The sequence below is a fragment of the Pagrus major genome, chromosome 6 (assembly GCF_040436345.1).
Source record: "Pagrus major chromosome 6, Pma_NU_1.0".
Classification (NCBI taxonomy): domain Eukaryota; kingdom Metazoa; phylum Chordata; class Actinopteri; order Spariformes; family Sparidae; genus Pagrus; species Pagrus major.
In genome coordinates this window covers 17,358,238-17,372,722 of record NC_133220.1, presented here as the reverse complement: position 1 = coordinate 17,372,722, position 14,485 = coordinate 17,358,238, and the positions used below count along the sequence as shown (strand labels likewise).

At 38.7% G+C, this 14,485-nt stretch overlaps 1 protein-coding gene across 2 annotated transcripts in view; it reads right to left on the bottom strand.

Moving 5' to 3' along the window:
* Positions 1-14,485, bottom strand: part of tex264b (testis expressed 264, ER-phagy receptor b) — a 38,773-nt gene that overhangs the window by 3,679 nt on the left and 20,609 nt on the right. Inside the window, exons 3-4 of one of the 2 annotated variants that reach the window (XR_012179412.1) lie at positions 5,426-5,555; positions 4,883-5,154 (exon numbers count right to left, since the gene is read on the bottom strand). Coding sequence is in view for 1 of the 2 variants with exons in the window: in XM_073468022.1 (XP_073324123.1) it covers positions 5,129-5,154; positions 5,426-5,555 (156 nt within the window). In the remaining variant the exon portion in view is untranslated. Of the gene's footprint in view, positions 1-4,823; positions 5,155-5,425; positions 5,556-14,485 lie in introns of those variants that run through there. The other variant, XM_073468022.1, reaches the window with a different exon arrangement.

Here is a 14,485-nt window from a genome sequence, read left to right as displayed (position 1 = left end):
TGTTACATGGACTTCAGTATATTGAAAATTGAAGAGGAGAAGCTGGAGCTCTGCTAGTGTTGCACTTAGTCAAAACATAAAAGACCAAAAGGCTCATCTTGTTGTGTCGCACGTCTCAGAAATATGATATTGGAAAAGGATGAGGGGGGGACAGAGATATCACAGTGGAAATCAGTTCATGTTGACAGAGATTATGAGACTGGGGCTGGGATGGAGTTTGAAGAAGAGGTGAACCATGAGAAATAAAACTAATTGCATGTAAACTTCACAGATGATTGAATGATAAATTATGTATTCCTTACAATAAAACAGCCTACAGTGGAGCACGACAATCACCTGGTGGAAGAGATGTTCAATACATACAAATCAGCGTTAGACACAATGTACATTAAAGAACGAACAAACTCTTATTTCTCTCCTGTTTAAACATGCACTCAAAATTCATATAACAAACAACCAATTTTGAATCTAGCCACAATCTCTTGCTGATTAATTTACACCCTCGTCATGATGGCTCCGAGAGGAAAAACAAAATAAAAACATGAAAATATGAAAATATGCATACTGTGCTTCGAGAGATCAACGAGTTTGGTCTCATGTTGGTTTTCCTCTGCTGGTTGAGCGCCTAAAGCAAGTCACAAAATTTAATCAGTCAATAGGGAAGAAAAATCCCATTTGGATTGGGGGATACACATTAGGCATGATGTCTTCATACTTCCTAGATGAAAACTGTTTCTGTATTTGATTGGAGGGGTTTAGTGGTGCCTTCCGGCAGCAGTTTCTACATGCATCTGAATGACACTTGATCCTTTAGTGGAACGAGACGGAATGGGTGTAGACTTAAGAGTTGAGACGTGGGCCAAATCCCATTTCCAAGTTTTACCCCTACTCCTTCTTTTCAAGTACTCCTTGCCCCTCAGCACAGAGTTACAAGGGATAGTTGTTGAAATATCCCCCTATGACATGTTACAACCCTTCAAGACCCTCATATGTCATCAATTGACGTCGATGGTGATTACGTTACGTCTTCAGCTGTGACACATTGAAATACAGTACGTCAAAATGTGGGTCTGTCATGCACAAATCACCAATAACAATGTAACGTTAGCTTGCCAGCTAGTTAGCTAACAATACATCAGCAAACAGGTTGTGATTGTGTCATGCTTGTAATAAAAAAAAGACTAAGAAAAGAGTATAATACATTGAAACAACAGAGGGTTCTCATAACCCTCGCTTTGAAGGGTGCCTCTGAAAAATCTCCACTCGAAGGGCCATGTAGCTCTAATACTTCACCCTTTCCCTCTATCCCGACAAGAATCAGGACACCCTACCCCTAGACATGAAAGCTCAAAACAGAGGGGTAGACCTGGGTGGTAGGACCAGGGGTGTGTTGGGCTTGGGCCTTGGAGTTTAGTCTGAGCGACAGCACAAAAATTAGGACTTGATGGTTGACTGTTGTGAGACCAGACAGGTCACACACACTGTGAATGCGTCATTTGTAGACCTATGGAATAATTTGACATTTTGGCAACTACACTTATTTGCTTTTTTGCCAAGAATTAGATGAGAAGATCAATACCACTCATGTCTGTTAAGTATGAGGCTAGAGTGACGAGCGAGTAGCTTAGCTTAGCTTAGTGTTAAGATTACAAGCAGGGAGTAACAAGTTAGCCTGGCTCCGTTCAAAGTTTAATGATTATGTTATTGACATTTATTGTTAAATGGTTAACTGTTGCTGGTTAGCTTAACTGAGTCAGGCTAGCCAATTTTCTCTGCACAAGTTTTTATGCTAAGCTAAGCTAATAACTACGGGCCATATACTCAATGGAGGGATATGAGATTGGTAATGATATCCTTGTTGTTCAAAAGCAAACAAGCACAAGAATGTCAAACTATCCCATTAGAGGAAAATGTCTAAATGCTGCGTCATTTTAAATGTCATGTGTTTACAATTGTTTGGTATATAGCTGCTTCTAACCAATAAACTCCCCCTGCTGCACCATTTTCTACGGTGGCTGCTAAAAACATGAACTGCGCTCTATAGTATCGGTGTTTGGTTTGTTTGTTCTGGGCTACTGTATAAACACAGCAGACTCTGTAACAGAGGGCCAGCTCCCTCTGTAGATATAAAAGCTCATTCAAACGAAATCCCCAAAACTTTAATGGTCAACATCCAGAGACCTAAAGAATTCCAACATGACTTGGACTTGAAGTTTGACGTGAGACTTTGACAAGACTTGAGGTTTGACATCAACTTGCCCCAAAAGACCTTGAAGAAGCTCTGGTGATAAAGCCACTTGTGTAGCTCCACAGAGAATGACAGGGGGATTTCTAGGCTGCTGTCTGACAGAGTGAGGAGACTGGGGGTTGATCCGGTCACTGAGACGGGGTCGGTATGGGGGAGAAAGGAGGGGGTGGGGAAGGGTGGGTTTGGGGGTCAGTCGACCAAAGAGGCCTCCAGTGTCCTGATTGCTCCACTGACCTGGCTGAGTTGATCCCAGTGTGACAGGAGCTTGGCTACCTGTCACATTATCATTCACAGTCATGGACCCAAATGTCATTCCCACTCTGCACCCATGACACGTGAAAAGCACTGGATTTGTCGACGCAACTCAGTTTCACTTGTTTTTGTAGCAAAGAGAGGAGATCCAGATGGATTTTTGAGGATTATTGAAGTGTGGTTTGACAAAACCAGACAAATACAGTTAAGAGAGACAAGTAACTAATTCTTGTAGGACCTATTGAAGTAACTGTGTGGCTTTTATAAATATATATATTTCCGTGCAAAATCAACCATTTCACTTTCAAAGGAGATTATTGATAAAGAACTGCAAGAACTCAACTACTTTTGGAAAGGCAAAATTCCAGAGATATTACGGTTAGGAGGCTATTCGCTTTTGCTATGAACACATTTTGTTGTGCATAATGTTTCTTACTAAGAATGGAACAACAATCACTTTTGGAAAGCAAATAAAATATTGGTCTGGATGCCACACTGGTATTTCAAAGTAACTTCTGGCACCATCACCCCAGAGGAAGCCAGGATTTATCGAAGTTTTGGAAGTCTGAGAATAAGGAAAAGCAAATCAATTAAAATAATTTGGAAAGTTCATCAAAGCTGAATCTGGACACAAAGCCTTCCTGAATAAATCAGTTAGTGTACACTGTTTTTTGTACTTTCTGACAACACCTGCAACGTTTTCCATTCAGTTATTTTAGAGACGTGGAAATCAACTGTATCTCATAATAAGTAGAACAATAATTAGATGCACTTGTGTATATGCAAAATATTGGTCGTGTTCAGGGTTACAACTACAGATTATTTTCATTTTCCCTTCCAAATACCAGGAAACCAAATTACTAGTTTAGGGATCAATGAAAGCACATCTTATCATAAAACTGTGGACATACAGTATAGCCCATCAAAAGCGGAGTTTGACGTCTTCAGATTTCTTGTTTTGTCTGATCAACAGTCTGAAATCTAAAGATATTCAAAGACAAAAAAAGTTTGAGAAGCTCAGTGGACATACAGTATAGCCCATCAAAAGCGGAGTTTGACGTCTTCAGATTTCTTGTTTTGTCTGATCAACAGTCTGAAATCTAAAGATATTCAAAGACAAAAAAAGTTTGAGAAGCTGCCTGTTAAAAAAGTCATAGATGGCTCCAATCATATCATTTGTATTCGTAAACAACCCATGCCACCTTCTACATGTTCAAAATTAAATTTATACTAACATGTGATCCTCTCTGTATTCTGTTTTTGTTTTTGTCATTACTTTTGTGTCCTCAAGGTTTAAACAAGGCTAAATTTGGAAACAATATTTCTGCTTGTGTTGAATTGAGCTGATCTGAACAATATGGCCTCTGTCACAAAGCCATAGCAATTAGACTCTATAAAGCTGTTATCATCACATAGTACTGACTCTAAAAAACACTCCTTCATTAGCTTTAAGGCTCATGAGGACAAATTAGTGTCAAGTGGAATTGCGTTAAAGTGCTCGTGTGCTTTTACATTGAAAAACAAGTTTTCCATATGGCGTCTGTAAAGCTGTGGACAGCCCCTCGGTGAGTGGCAGCACACTTCCACCAGAGGCTGTTGTGTCTGGGCTTTTCATTAACACCTAAGCAGGTGTCAATCACAGTTTGTTTCTGCAAGGCAGCTCATAAACAAAACAGCAGTAGAAACAAGGTCCAGATCCCCCGGGTCCCACCCAAGCACCAACTACCACAGCTGAGTGCTGAAACCAAAACAAAGGTGCCTTAAAGTGCAGTTTCAAATGGTCATCAAAAAGTAGCTGGATGTATTGAACTAACCGAGTAAAATCCAAACTTTCTTAAAGGTACTGCAATGGGTCTGCATTAAAATGTCTAAAAAAGACAAACTTTGTTGTATATTTTGTTGAGTTGTGTACTTACATAACTAAATGTTTCCAACAATGTTCAAACCCAGGGAAATCTGCGGTATTATTCAAGGTGAATTAAATAAATTTCATTTGGTGACCTGTCGCTATAACTTCCAGGAGAGAGTCAGAGAGAAGAAGGAGTAAACCTATCCACAATAGTGACTTATTTCTTTTGTTTGGATTGAGAGACCCCTTGTTGCAGGAATTACATACTGTGCATTTAAATGTACTCCAAGGAGTTCTGAGTGTTTAACTTAAATCAAAAGGTAACCAAAGCCAACAACGCCACCCCAGGGTTTAACCCGGGGAAAAAAAAGAAAAAAAAACAGAAAGAAAGTAAATGTGTGAGTAAAAAAATTAACTAAATATTCTAAACCAAGGACAACACAAGTTCGTTATACTGAAAAGGCAGGAGACGTGTTTCCAATCAAAGTGAACAAAAGTTTATTCCATAAAATATTAAGACACTTGAAATTTACCCTAAAAACGAGTCGACTTTACTTATCACCAAGGAAAAGAACAGGGCTTCTTCCAGGGCTGGGGCCTCTATGGTTAAGATGCGTGAGGGGGGGAGTGAAGGCGTCAACTACAGTGGGAGCACCACAATCCACATGTAAGACACCACACAAACGCACACACACACACACACACACACACATACACACATACACAAGGGCAAAGCCAAAAAAGGGGTGAAGTGGGGCACTACACACGATAGGACTCCATCACCAAAGAGGGGGGAGCAGGTCACCTGTGAAAAAAGAAGAAAAAAAAGGTCAGCACACAATAACTATTCTAACGAAACCAAACAATATTCCAACAAAAATACTCAAAATATAACAATATCAAAATGATATTATTCAAACTTAACTCAGGAAACTAATCTCCATTAGAAAATCAAAATAACCCCAAAATAATTAAACAAAGAAAACCCCACTCACTGGGGTTTTGAATCCCACTAGATTTACCTTTAAGTATAAAAAAGATATGTGCTTATGCAGTACAGAACGTAGTTCACATACCTGAGATGACCGTGCCGTGCCACACTTCAGGCACACCAAACTTGTTGTGCTCATTCAAGGGGACCATGAACTGGATCAGATTGTCTTTGTAGATCTCAATGAGTGGGAATGCAGGTTTTTTTTTGTTTTCCTACAAGAGATGAGTGAGAATAATATTAAAAGACAACAAATATATAGTGATGGAATGTAACTTAGTAGATTTAGTCAAGTCCTGCACTTAAGTACACCTTTAATGTATGTAATTGTCTACTTACATTACTTGAGTATTTCCATTTTCTACTACTTTATACTTCCACTCCACTACATTTTGGAGGCAAATATTGCACATTTTACTCTACACTTTCTACTTCATTATACATCCACCTGATAACTTAAGTAACTAGTTAATTTTCATATATTACTTTGTGCATCAGGGCAAAAGTAGTGCATGTATTGAATCAATTTATGGTACTGTCAATCACATAAAAAAACACTGATTCCGATAAATGTTGAATATGATCCAATAATCGGCAATATTGGTCTGGCCAATTATTAGATCCAGTATTTAGAGAAAGTTTTTGATTATCAGAGTTAGTACACTAGTGCTTCTTTAAAACCAATGTCCAACACATAAATTAATTTAGAAATGTGCTACCTTGGCTCTGATGCAGCATGTAATCTTTAAAGTAACTAGTCTCTAAAGTTGTCAAATAAATGTAGTGGAGTAAAAGTACAATATTTGCTTCTAAAATGGAGTGCAGTGAAAGTATAAAGTAGCAGAAAATTTAAATACATTTAAAAAAGTATAAAAATCAAGTACAAATACGGCAAAATTTTACTTAAGTACAATACTTGAGAAAATGTAATTGGTTAAAATTCATCACTGAAAATAAAACATAACACATGAAAGGTACTAATTTAAGTGCAGAATGTAGACCTGTACCTGTAGACAAACTGTTGATTAAAAAGTATGTATTTAGTGCGTAGGTTAAAAATTTCAGTGCTAATTTACCACTGCCAGTGTTAAAATAAGTCCCATCAACACGTATTATCTCTTGAAAATTCACTCTGTGTTTGAATACACACATACACGTACAAGTAACGAACAGAGGAGACATCACAGCAGGACACAAGCACCGACATGCTGATAATCCCACAAGTCTGCGGCCAGTCAACAACAAGTGAAAATAACATGTGGGAACCTCACTGCTCCACCCCTGAGCCAACATGAACCTCTTCCTCCCGTCTTCACACCCCTCATGCAAAACATCTCAGACCCCTACAGTCTGTCTTTATGAATGTTCAGCCTCCACACTTCACGCTGTTCTTCAGTTACTTGCCTCACTCCTCTAAACGTGGGACGTCTCACGTGACAGAGACCACTCCACTTCTCCCGGCTCATTAACCTTTCATGCACCATGTTTTGTTATTCCACTCATGCACGACCAGTGTCTGTTACTTTTACCCTTTTGGCTCATGCTAAATGTCGAGCAATGCTTGAAAAAAAAAAAACATTGCAGCTACGGTGCAGCATCTAAATATGTTCAGTTACTTAAAATAATTTGCTTTATTAGCTCAAATTGATGTCAGCTTTCATTACTACTTGAGGTGTAGCAGAGTTGATGCTGTTTGGTGCAATTTAACGGTAAATAAACTAGATGTTGATTATTATCTGATGTGATATTATACTTTAGACCAAACCGCAGGCAGTGTTATAATCTTAAAAGGGCGAAGAATTCAGAGTGACTCATGACACAGACGGCATTTATCGAAGTTTAAAAATCCTCAATTGAAAATAAAAGCATGGTATTATGGTAATGAAGACTTCTGTATTCACCACTTGCACTCTTTCACAGACTTGTAACTATATAACCTTAAGCACTTTAGACCATAAATCTTTTCTTATGCTTTGGCAAATTCATGACATTTCTGAGACTTGAGACTGTTCAGATTATTATCGTTTCTTGACAGATCCAGGGAGTGAGGAGTCCCTGTGCCCCTTGCTGACGTTCCAGTTTCGAGCAGAGTGGAAGTGGTGACAGGCAAGTTGCCATTAAGTGGTACGACGGGAACGTCTGATAATCAGGCTCGTAGGCTGAACCGACACATGTTTGATAGAATCTTTATAAGAGACAGCTGACTTCTTTCCAAACTCTCATCTCCTTCACCATCTGTCTCTGAGCCCAATTATGACAGCAGTGACGTTTCCTCTCGCTGCCGTCTGCTGGAACAACGTTGTCAGTTTCAGTGATTTCAGAAACATCAATTATTGGTGCATCTCTCCTTCAGAAACATCTGTGTATCCTCATTGGCTTGGAGCTTGAGTCAGACATTGATTGCTACATACTGCATATTGATGTGCACGCATCTATGCAGATATACACACACACACTTTTTATTTTGCAGTTCAGACACTAAATAAAGGATTAAAGATGAAAATGAAGAACAGCGCAGACGTGGCTACATGGCAGCTGTTAATATTTCACTGGTAAATTCTGTTTTGTCAGAATAATCCTAGTTTAAATTTATAGAGTACGATGGATTTAAAAATGATATTTGATTTGGCTCGTCGGAGCTGAAAGTTACACAACAAAAGGATCAGAGAGAAGCTCACAAATACAGAACTGCAGACAAAATGTACGAAATAAGAGTGGACTCAACAGCCTAATGGTACACGTTAAAGATCCGAGCACAAAAGCATCAGGGTGAGCTTTTTTAAAAGCATTGCATTTATCCCTGGAGGACAATAATAAAACGGCTAACTAAAAATGAATATAAAGTACCTTACAGAGAGAGGGGCCACTCATTCCTTTCCTGGACAGCTTCTGTCCTTGATTCACTTAATTCATAGAAATCCTGGAGAGAAATCCTACAGCTCATTATGGGATGAAGAAAGTGGACATCTGTTTGCTTCCCATCCTATAAAACATTAGTGAAGTTTAGCTATGATGATTCAGGAGGCCTAGAGGTCCCCACATTCATAAAAACAACTTCGGATTTCCTCCGCAGTGTTTACGTGTCTCCTGACCCAGGTTTAATGCCATTGGGACATTATTATTTACAATGTGGAAAATGGAAACATCAGGAGGAAATTGTGTTTAAAATGGAAATTAGAGCACACCAGCTTCTGCAATATAGCCCCCCAGACATCAGCAATTATGCGAAGGTGCATCCTTCAAGATGGCACGAGACTCTTTAGGTTAAACACATATTCTGGCTTTCTCTTCATAAACAACTGCTCTGTGATGCTGCTCCTTTTTCGGTAAAAATGAAGGTATTGTTTAAATTATTAAATACAAAAACAGAGTCTTCTTCAAAATCCAGTGCAACTTGAGTTTTGTTTTGGATTTTGTGACCGATGCACCTAGGTTTCTTGACACAGACAAACCTTGTTTCCCATCCATAAATATGCTGTATTCTTGTAGAAAACAGAAAACTGCTCTAAACTATCAGGTTTCTGCTTTAAGTTGAATCTGCATCTGTGCATCTGCCTTCGTAACTGATTATTTCATTATTCTGTGTGACCAAACTCTGAACATCTACTTCAAATGAATTCCTTGTAAAAGAAACACAAGCCAGAAGCTTCATTAGCACATTCAAGTGTAACATGTTCTTTCCAATAATTACAAAAAAAGTCTGCTCTTTAGCAGAAGCTGAAGGGGCAAGTGCTTCTGACTGTTTCAGACAAACAACGATGGCCAAACAAGTGAGTGAAAAATAAAGAAATGCTACATGGTAATTCATTCTAAAAGGATTAATATTCTGGGAGACGGTTTGCTCTCCCTGGTGTGCTCTCTAAACAGAACAGTTTTTATTACTTGGGGTTGTAAGTTTTTCAAGAAGTTAATATCAAGGGTGCTCTTTTAAAATAGGAGACTTAAATTGTGATTTGATTGAAACTGTTTAGCATTTGGCAACTACAACTGAATGCCAAATAGTCATTGATGTTAATTTTGTTTATTTAATTTACATGTAAAGTAGTTGATACACATTTAACTAAGAATAAAGCCTGAATATGACCCCAGTATCACACCTCGGCTGCACAGAGAGGCAGATGAAACAGTATGTGCGAGCCCAGCAGCAGGGCAGGATTTGACCGCTGTGGTCGAAGGACGACGCAGCAAAGCCAGAAGCAACACAAGCCGGGCCTGAACCTGATTCACCAACCAAGCACCCGGTTCTCACTTGTACATAATGTGCAATTTTGTGTATGTTTAAAGCTGTGTAGAGCTGAAACAATCACTTTATTACTCAATTCGAAGATTAAACAGAAAGTTAAATGGTATCTATTTTGAAAAGCAATCGTTGGAGTGGAGTGGAGTTGCAAGTAAAAAACATTCTCGAGATACGGCTTCTTAATCACAAGGATTTGCTGCTTTTCCTTATCTTATATGATAGCAGACGGAACATCTTTTGGTTTTGGACTTTCGGAAAACTTATGGCCGTAAATAATCAGGATTTTCCACAAATTTCTGATACTTTATCGACCAAACAATCAATTGACTAACCAAGAAAAGAATATGCAGATTAATTAACACAGAAAATGAGTTGCAACCCTACAGCATTTTTGGTTCAGACTGCTCATAAATGGTTTAATGGTCAATTAACATTGTTATTCACTGGTGTCTTTACATTACGATGGTATACAAGCTGAATGTTTCGCAACTGTATTTAAGACCTTTACAGGCCCTTGATTTATACTTTTTTGTGCACCCCGAGGACACCTTTATTATTTGTGCACCCACACATGAAGCCTATTACTTACAGTGACTGCCAGGTGAGTAAAACAACAATCTAACCCTGTGAGCCTTGCTCTAAGGTGAGGTCAGTTTCTCCGTGTCCTACAAACAGAAGACCTGGGACAGAGGGCAGGCAAATAATTAGACCAGCAGTGGAATCACTGAGACAAACTGTGCACAGTAGGCCTTGTAATTGGGTAGTGGGTTGTGGATAGTGTATTTATTGATTTTTGTTTGATTTTCTTCATACTCCTCTCCTGCAGCATCAGGCCATCGGGAGCCCAGGAGAGCACTTGAGGCACAGTCCAGAGTAACAGGGTCATAGTAAGGTCATTTTATTTCTTCACGTCCTCCACGGCACAGGACTGGCAATATTTTTGGGCAGAAAGAAATCGGTTCTTTTGTTTCTCTGGTTTGAAAACATTATTACAGCGCAGCATTATTAAAGCAATAGACGTGGGAAATTACAAGTGCCAACAAAACATGATCTCACCTTGCTTTGATTAAAATGATTCAACATTTGAAAAAAAAGGGGCAAAACTGGATGTATCCAGCTCTGAGGTTGTTATTTATTTATTGGTAAGGTTTCTGTTTTCTCCAAGCTTTTTCCTGCATCTTTCCCAGTCGAGAATTATGGATGCTGCGTTGGCAATTATAACATAAGTTTGACAGCTTTTTGAGGGCTAGCATTATGTTGAACAGCAGTCAACAGCTGTGCTGTGAGATTGACTATATTGACATTTCTACGTGATGACAGAGAAGGTTAAGAGCAACAAAAGTCATTCAAGTAGGCTACAGCCACAAAGCATCTGTCACTATATCTAAATGAGCTGCAAATGTGTATTATGCTTGTAACACATGCAGAACGTGGGCAAAACAAACTCATTAATGTGGCTACTAGAGAACACATGCTTTCTTCTGAAATGTTGGTGTTACACAGAGCTTTAACTTCATATCCTGGAGATAATGTCAGTAATTCAAGTGATATACAGAGGTTGCTCATCCTGCATGAATGTGCCCAACAAAACTCATATGTGGAGGAGTAATTTCTGAATCACATGAGGTGCCATGATGCCTTGCAAACAGGACTTCAGATGCAGAAGATCACATCTCTAAAAATCTAAAATTGGAAATCAAAACTAAATTCTTGACATTATGATCGGCTGTAACAATTATGTAAGACCAGGCTCATGGCTGAACAGATGTCAACATGTGCGTCATGTTAGTAAGGGTGCGCCTTGAGTTTTGGTGAGGATGGCTGAGCGTGAGCAACGGCAAATGGATACAATCCTATCAGGATCTAGTTTAGGAGAGAAAGGACCTAGAAATGAGCCAAACTGTGTTCAAGTTGTGTTTAACTAAACTAAATATGGATTATTACAAACACACTGTTTTGAAAGTAGCACAGCGAGAAAACACAAATCGCGTATATGACTAAAAGATTTTGATGCATTGATTTTGTTTAATAATCTCATCGTAGCCGTCTGAATCAAACTGTGAGTTGCCTGGAGATCAGTCACCACCATTCCAAATTAAGTCCACATAGAGAACAGCAGTAACCCATCCTCATTTGTTCTCACAGGCCTCTACAGGAGTAGATGCTGTGCTTCACAAGCTTTTCAGAAACACGGCAGACAAAGCTGTTTCATGGGGAACCACTGGAGGCTCAATTAATGGCTTTTACTCCAGGAAGCTTAATTATTGAGCTAATTCACATGTCACAGTTAAATAAACCTTGTTATTATAGTGCTCTGTTATACCGAAACAGTGTGAAGGAAAATCTTCATCAACATATGACGACGAATGAATGAAATTAGTTTTCAGTGTGGGAGATTACCAAAGACATGCACACGCATTCGTACACACAGCAGGGCTTTTGTTATACGGTAGTTGGTGGGGAAAATCTGTTGAAGTGCGACACACAGTTAAATCTCTCTGGTTATCATGCCCGGTGAAAATAAATCCTTTCAAACACAATTTTAATTGCATTAAAGGTTTAGTGACTCTGGAGAAAGGTAGTTGATTGCTGAGTCTCATTCTCGGGTCATCAAATCATCCTCATCCTCTTTATTTTAAGCTCAATAAACACAAAGAATATTTACCAAAGAATTTCATCCATTGAAATCTTCCAACACATGTGTTGTAGCAAAATTTGTTCTCACGGAAACTCTGAGGCACCGCCCTTTAATCACCTCGCAAGCACTTTCTCATACTAGCTGGGTATTTGTAGCCACTCTGCAGTAGGTCCTGAGGGAACCGATGAAGGATAATCTCTACATGAAGAAGAGGATGTGCTTGTGTCCTCCTCTTTCCAGGTTCCTCGCCCGAGGAGCAACATCTGCACGGCTCCCCTGTGCAAATACATCACATGCGCCCTTGGATAAATAAATGAAACTGTACTGAGTATTTTTAGAGCTCTAAAAGAAGATTTCTGGTCCCCCCTGGTACAACACAGCTATACACTTAAAGCTTGATAAGTTACTTTTTCCTGGAAAGTCACAAGTTCATCATGTAACACAACACATAATGAATAATTCCACAATGAACACATTCATTTTATTCAAAGGTTTACTGCTGTCGTGTCACATTATGGGCCAGATATTTATAGGCATGCTATAACTTCTTTTTATTTCTAAATAGAAAAACTGTGCTGCAGTTTGATTAACAATTTTATATGATTTGGAGTTAGGTTTACATGACCTCTTTGTGTTGTAACCTTGGAAACAGCTTGTCAGTGCCAAAAATAAATAAACAAATAACAAAAAAACATTGTTCAGAAGTGCTGTTTGTCTTTATAATTCTAATCAAATAAATCAATCCACATTAAGAAATCAGACTTGTGAAGGCCACAGTGATTTGAAAAGATAAACAAGTAATCTGGGTCCGCTAATTGGAATTTGTTTAGTGATTGTAGTTAAAGAGAAATAAAGATTGATGAAGATATTTAGATTTATATAATTATATTTGGACAAAATAAACAAGAAATAAGCTTGACACATAGGTGTGCAGGGCCAGTGAAGGATTTCCCGTAAGTATGACTATTATAAGCTATCATCCATGTAAATATGTCCTTTTGTTTTCAAGTACAAGAGAATAGTATTTACTATTTACTTTTTTTGTATTTTTTTGCAAAAATGAAAATGCATTTTTCCCCAATCCTGTTTTCCTCTGAAGAATTACATTTCTAAGGGATAAACAGGGTGTCTTGTTGCGCTGTAATGTTTCTAAGTGTACATTTTCCTAATCTGTTTTACTGCAATTTCCCTCACAAGCAGCACTTCAGTGACAAAAGACAAAAGAAGAGTAAATTTCTCTTCAGTGGGGAGCTGGAAGTGTTGGTGGAGAAGACACAACACCAGAGAGCTCTCTGCCTCAAAGCAGAGATATTTTACCAGTGCAAAGAGGCACTCTGGGACGATGTTGCAAATATACTGAATACATTTGGGCACCAGAGGACTGATTTCAACAAGGCAAATAGTGCTGGAACAGGAGAGGCAGCATAACCAAAGTCAAGCCTGAAACAAATAAAGCCTACTGTATGTACGTGGTTCTGTCGGGGGGGCATTTACTCCCAACGCACAAAGAAATATGACGTGTTTCTCTTTGTGGCTCTTGATGAATCACATCCACTACTTCATCTGGTGGCTCGGCATAGGAATGCCCACAAATGCGTCAAATATTAATCCTTAAATGAAATAACCCTGAGGCCTTGATGAGAATGTTCTCCTGGGCCCATTTCACACACTGAATGTTACCTTAGATGATCAGAAAACAAGGTTTGATCATCAAATCAGCAGAAGTCAGACACTGTGCGCAATGAAGATGTTATGTTACAATTATATAGACATGCAACTAACAACTATCTTCAAGATCAATTTATGTGTCAGTTATATTCAGTCATAGTTTACGCTATTAAATTTCGGACTAGAATTAACGCCTTGTGCTAGTAACTAAAGTACTAGCACGAGTACTAAAAGTACTTTTTGGATATAAAATGTCATAACTTCATCATTTTATCTTGTCAGACATTTGTGTAAAATGTTGTCATAATTAGGCTACTGTATAAATTGTTGAGTAATGGCAAAACACCTAGTGACCTTGACCTTTGACCTCTGACCACCAATTGACCATCTGTGCAAAATTTGAAGACTTTTCCTCAAGGCTTTCTTGAGATATCGCGTTCACAAGAATGAGACGGACAGACGTACAACCCAAACAGTAAAAATACCAACCGACACTTTCTCCCACAGTTCAAAGTGACATCTTCAACTCTCTTGTTTTGTCTGACCAACGGTCAAAAACCAAAAGATATGCAACTTACAAAGGCATGAAACAGATAAGA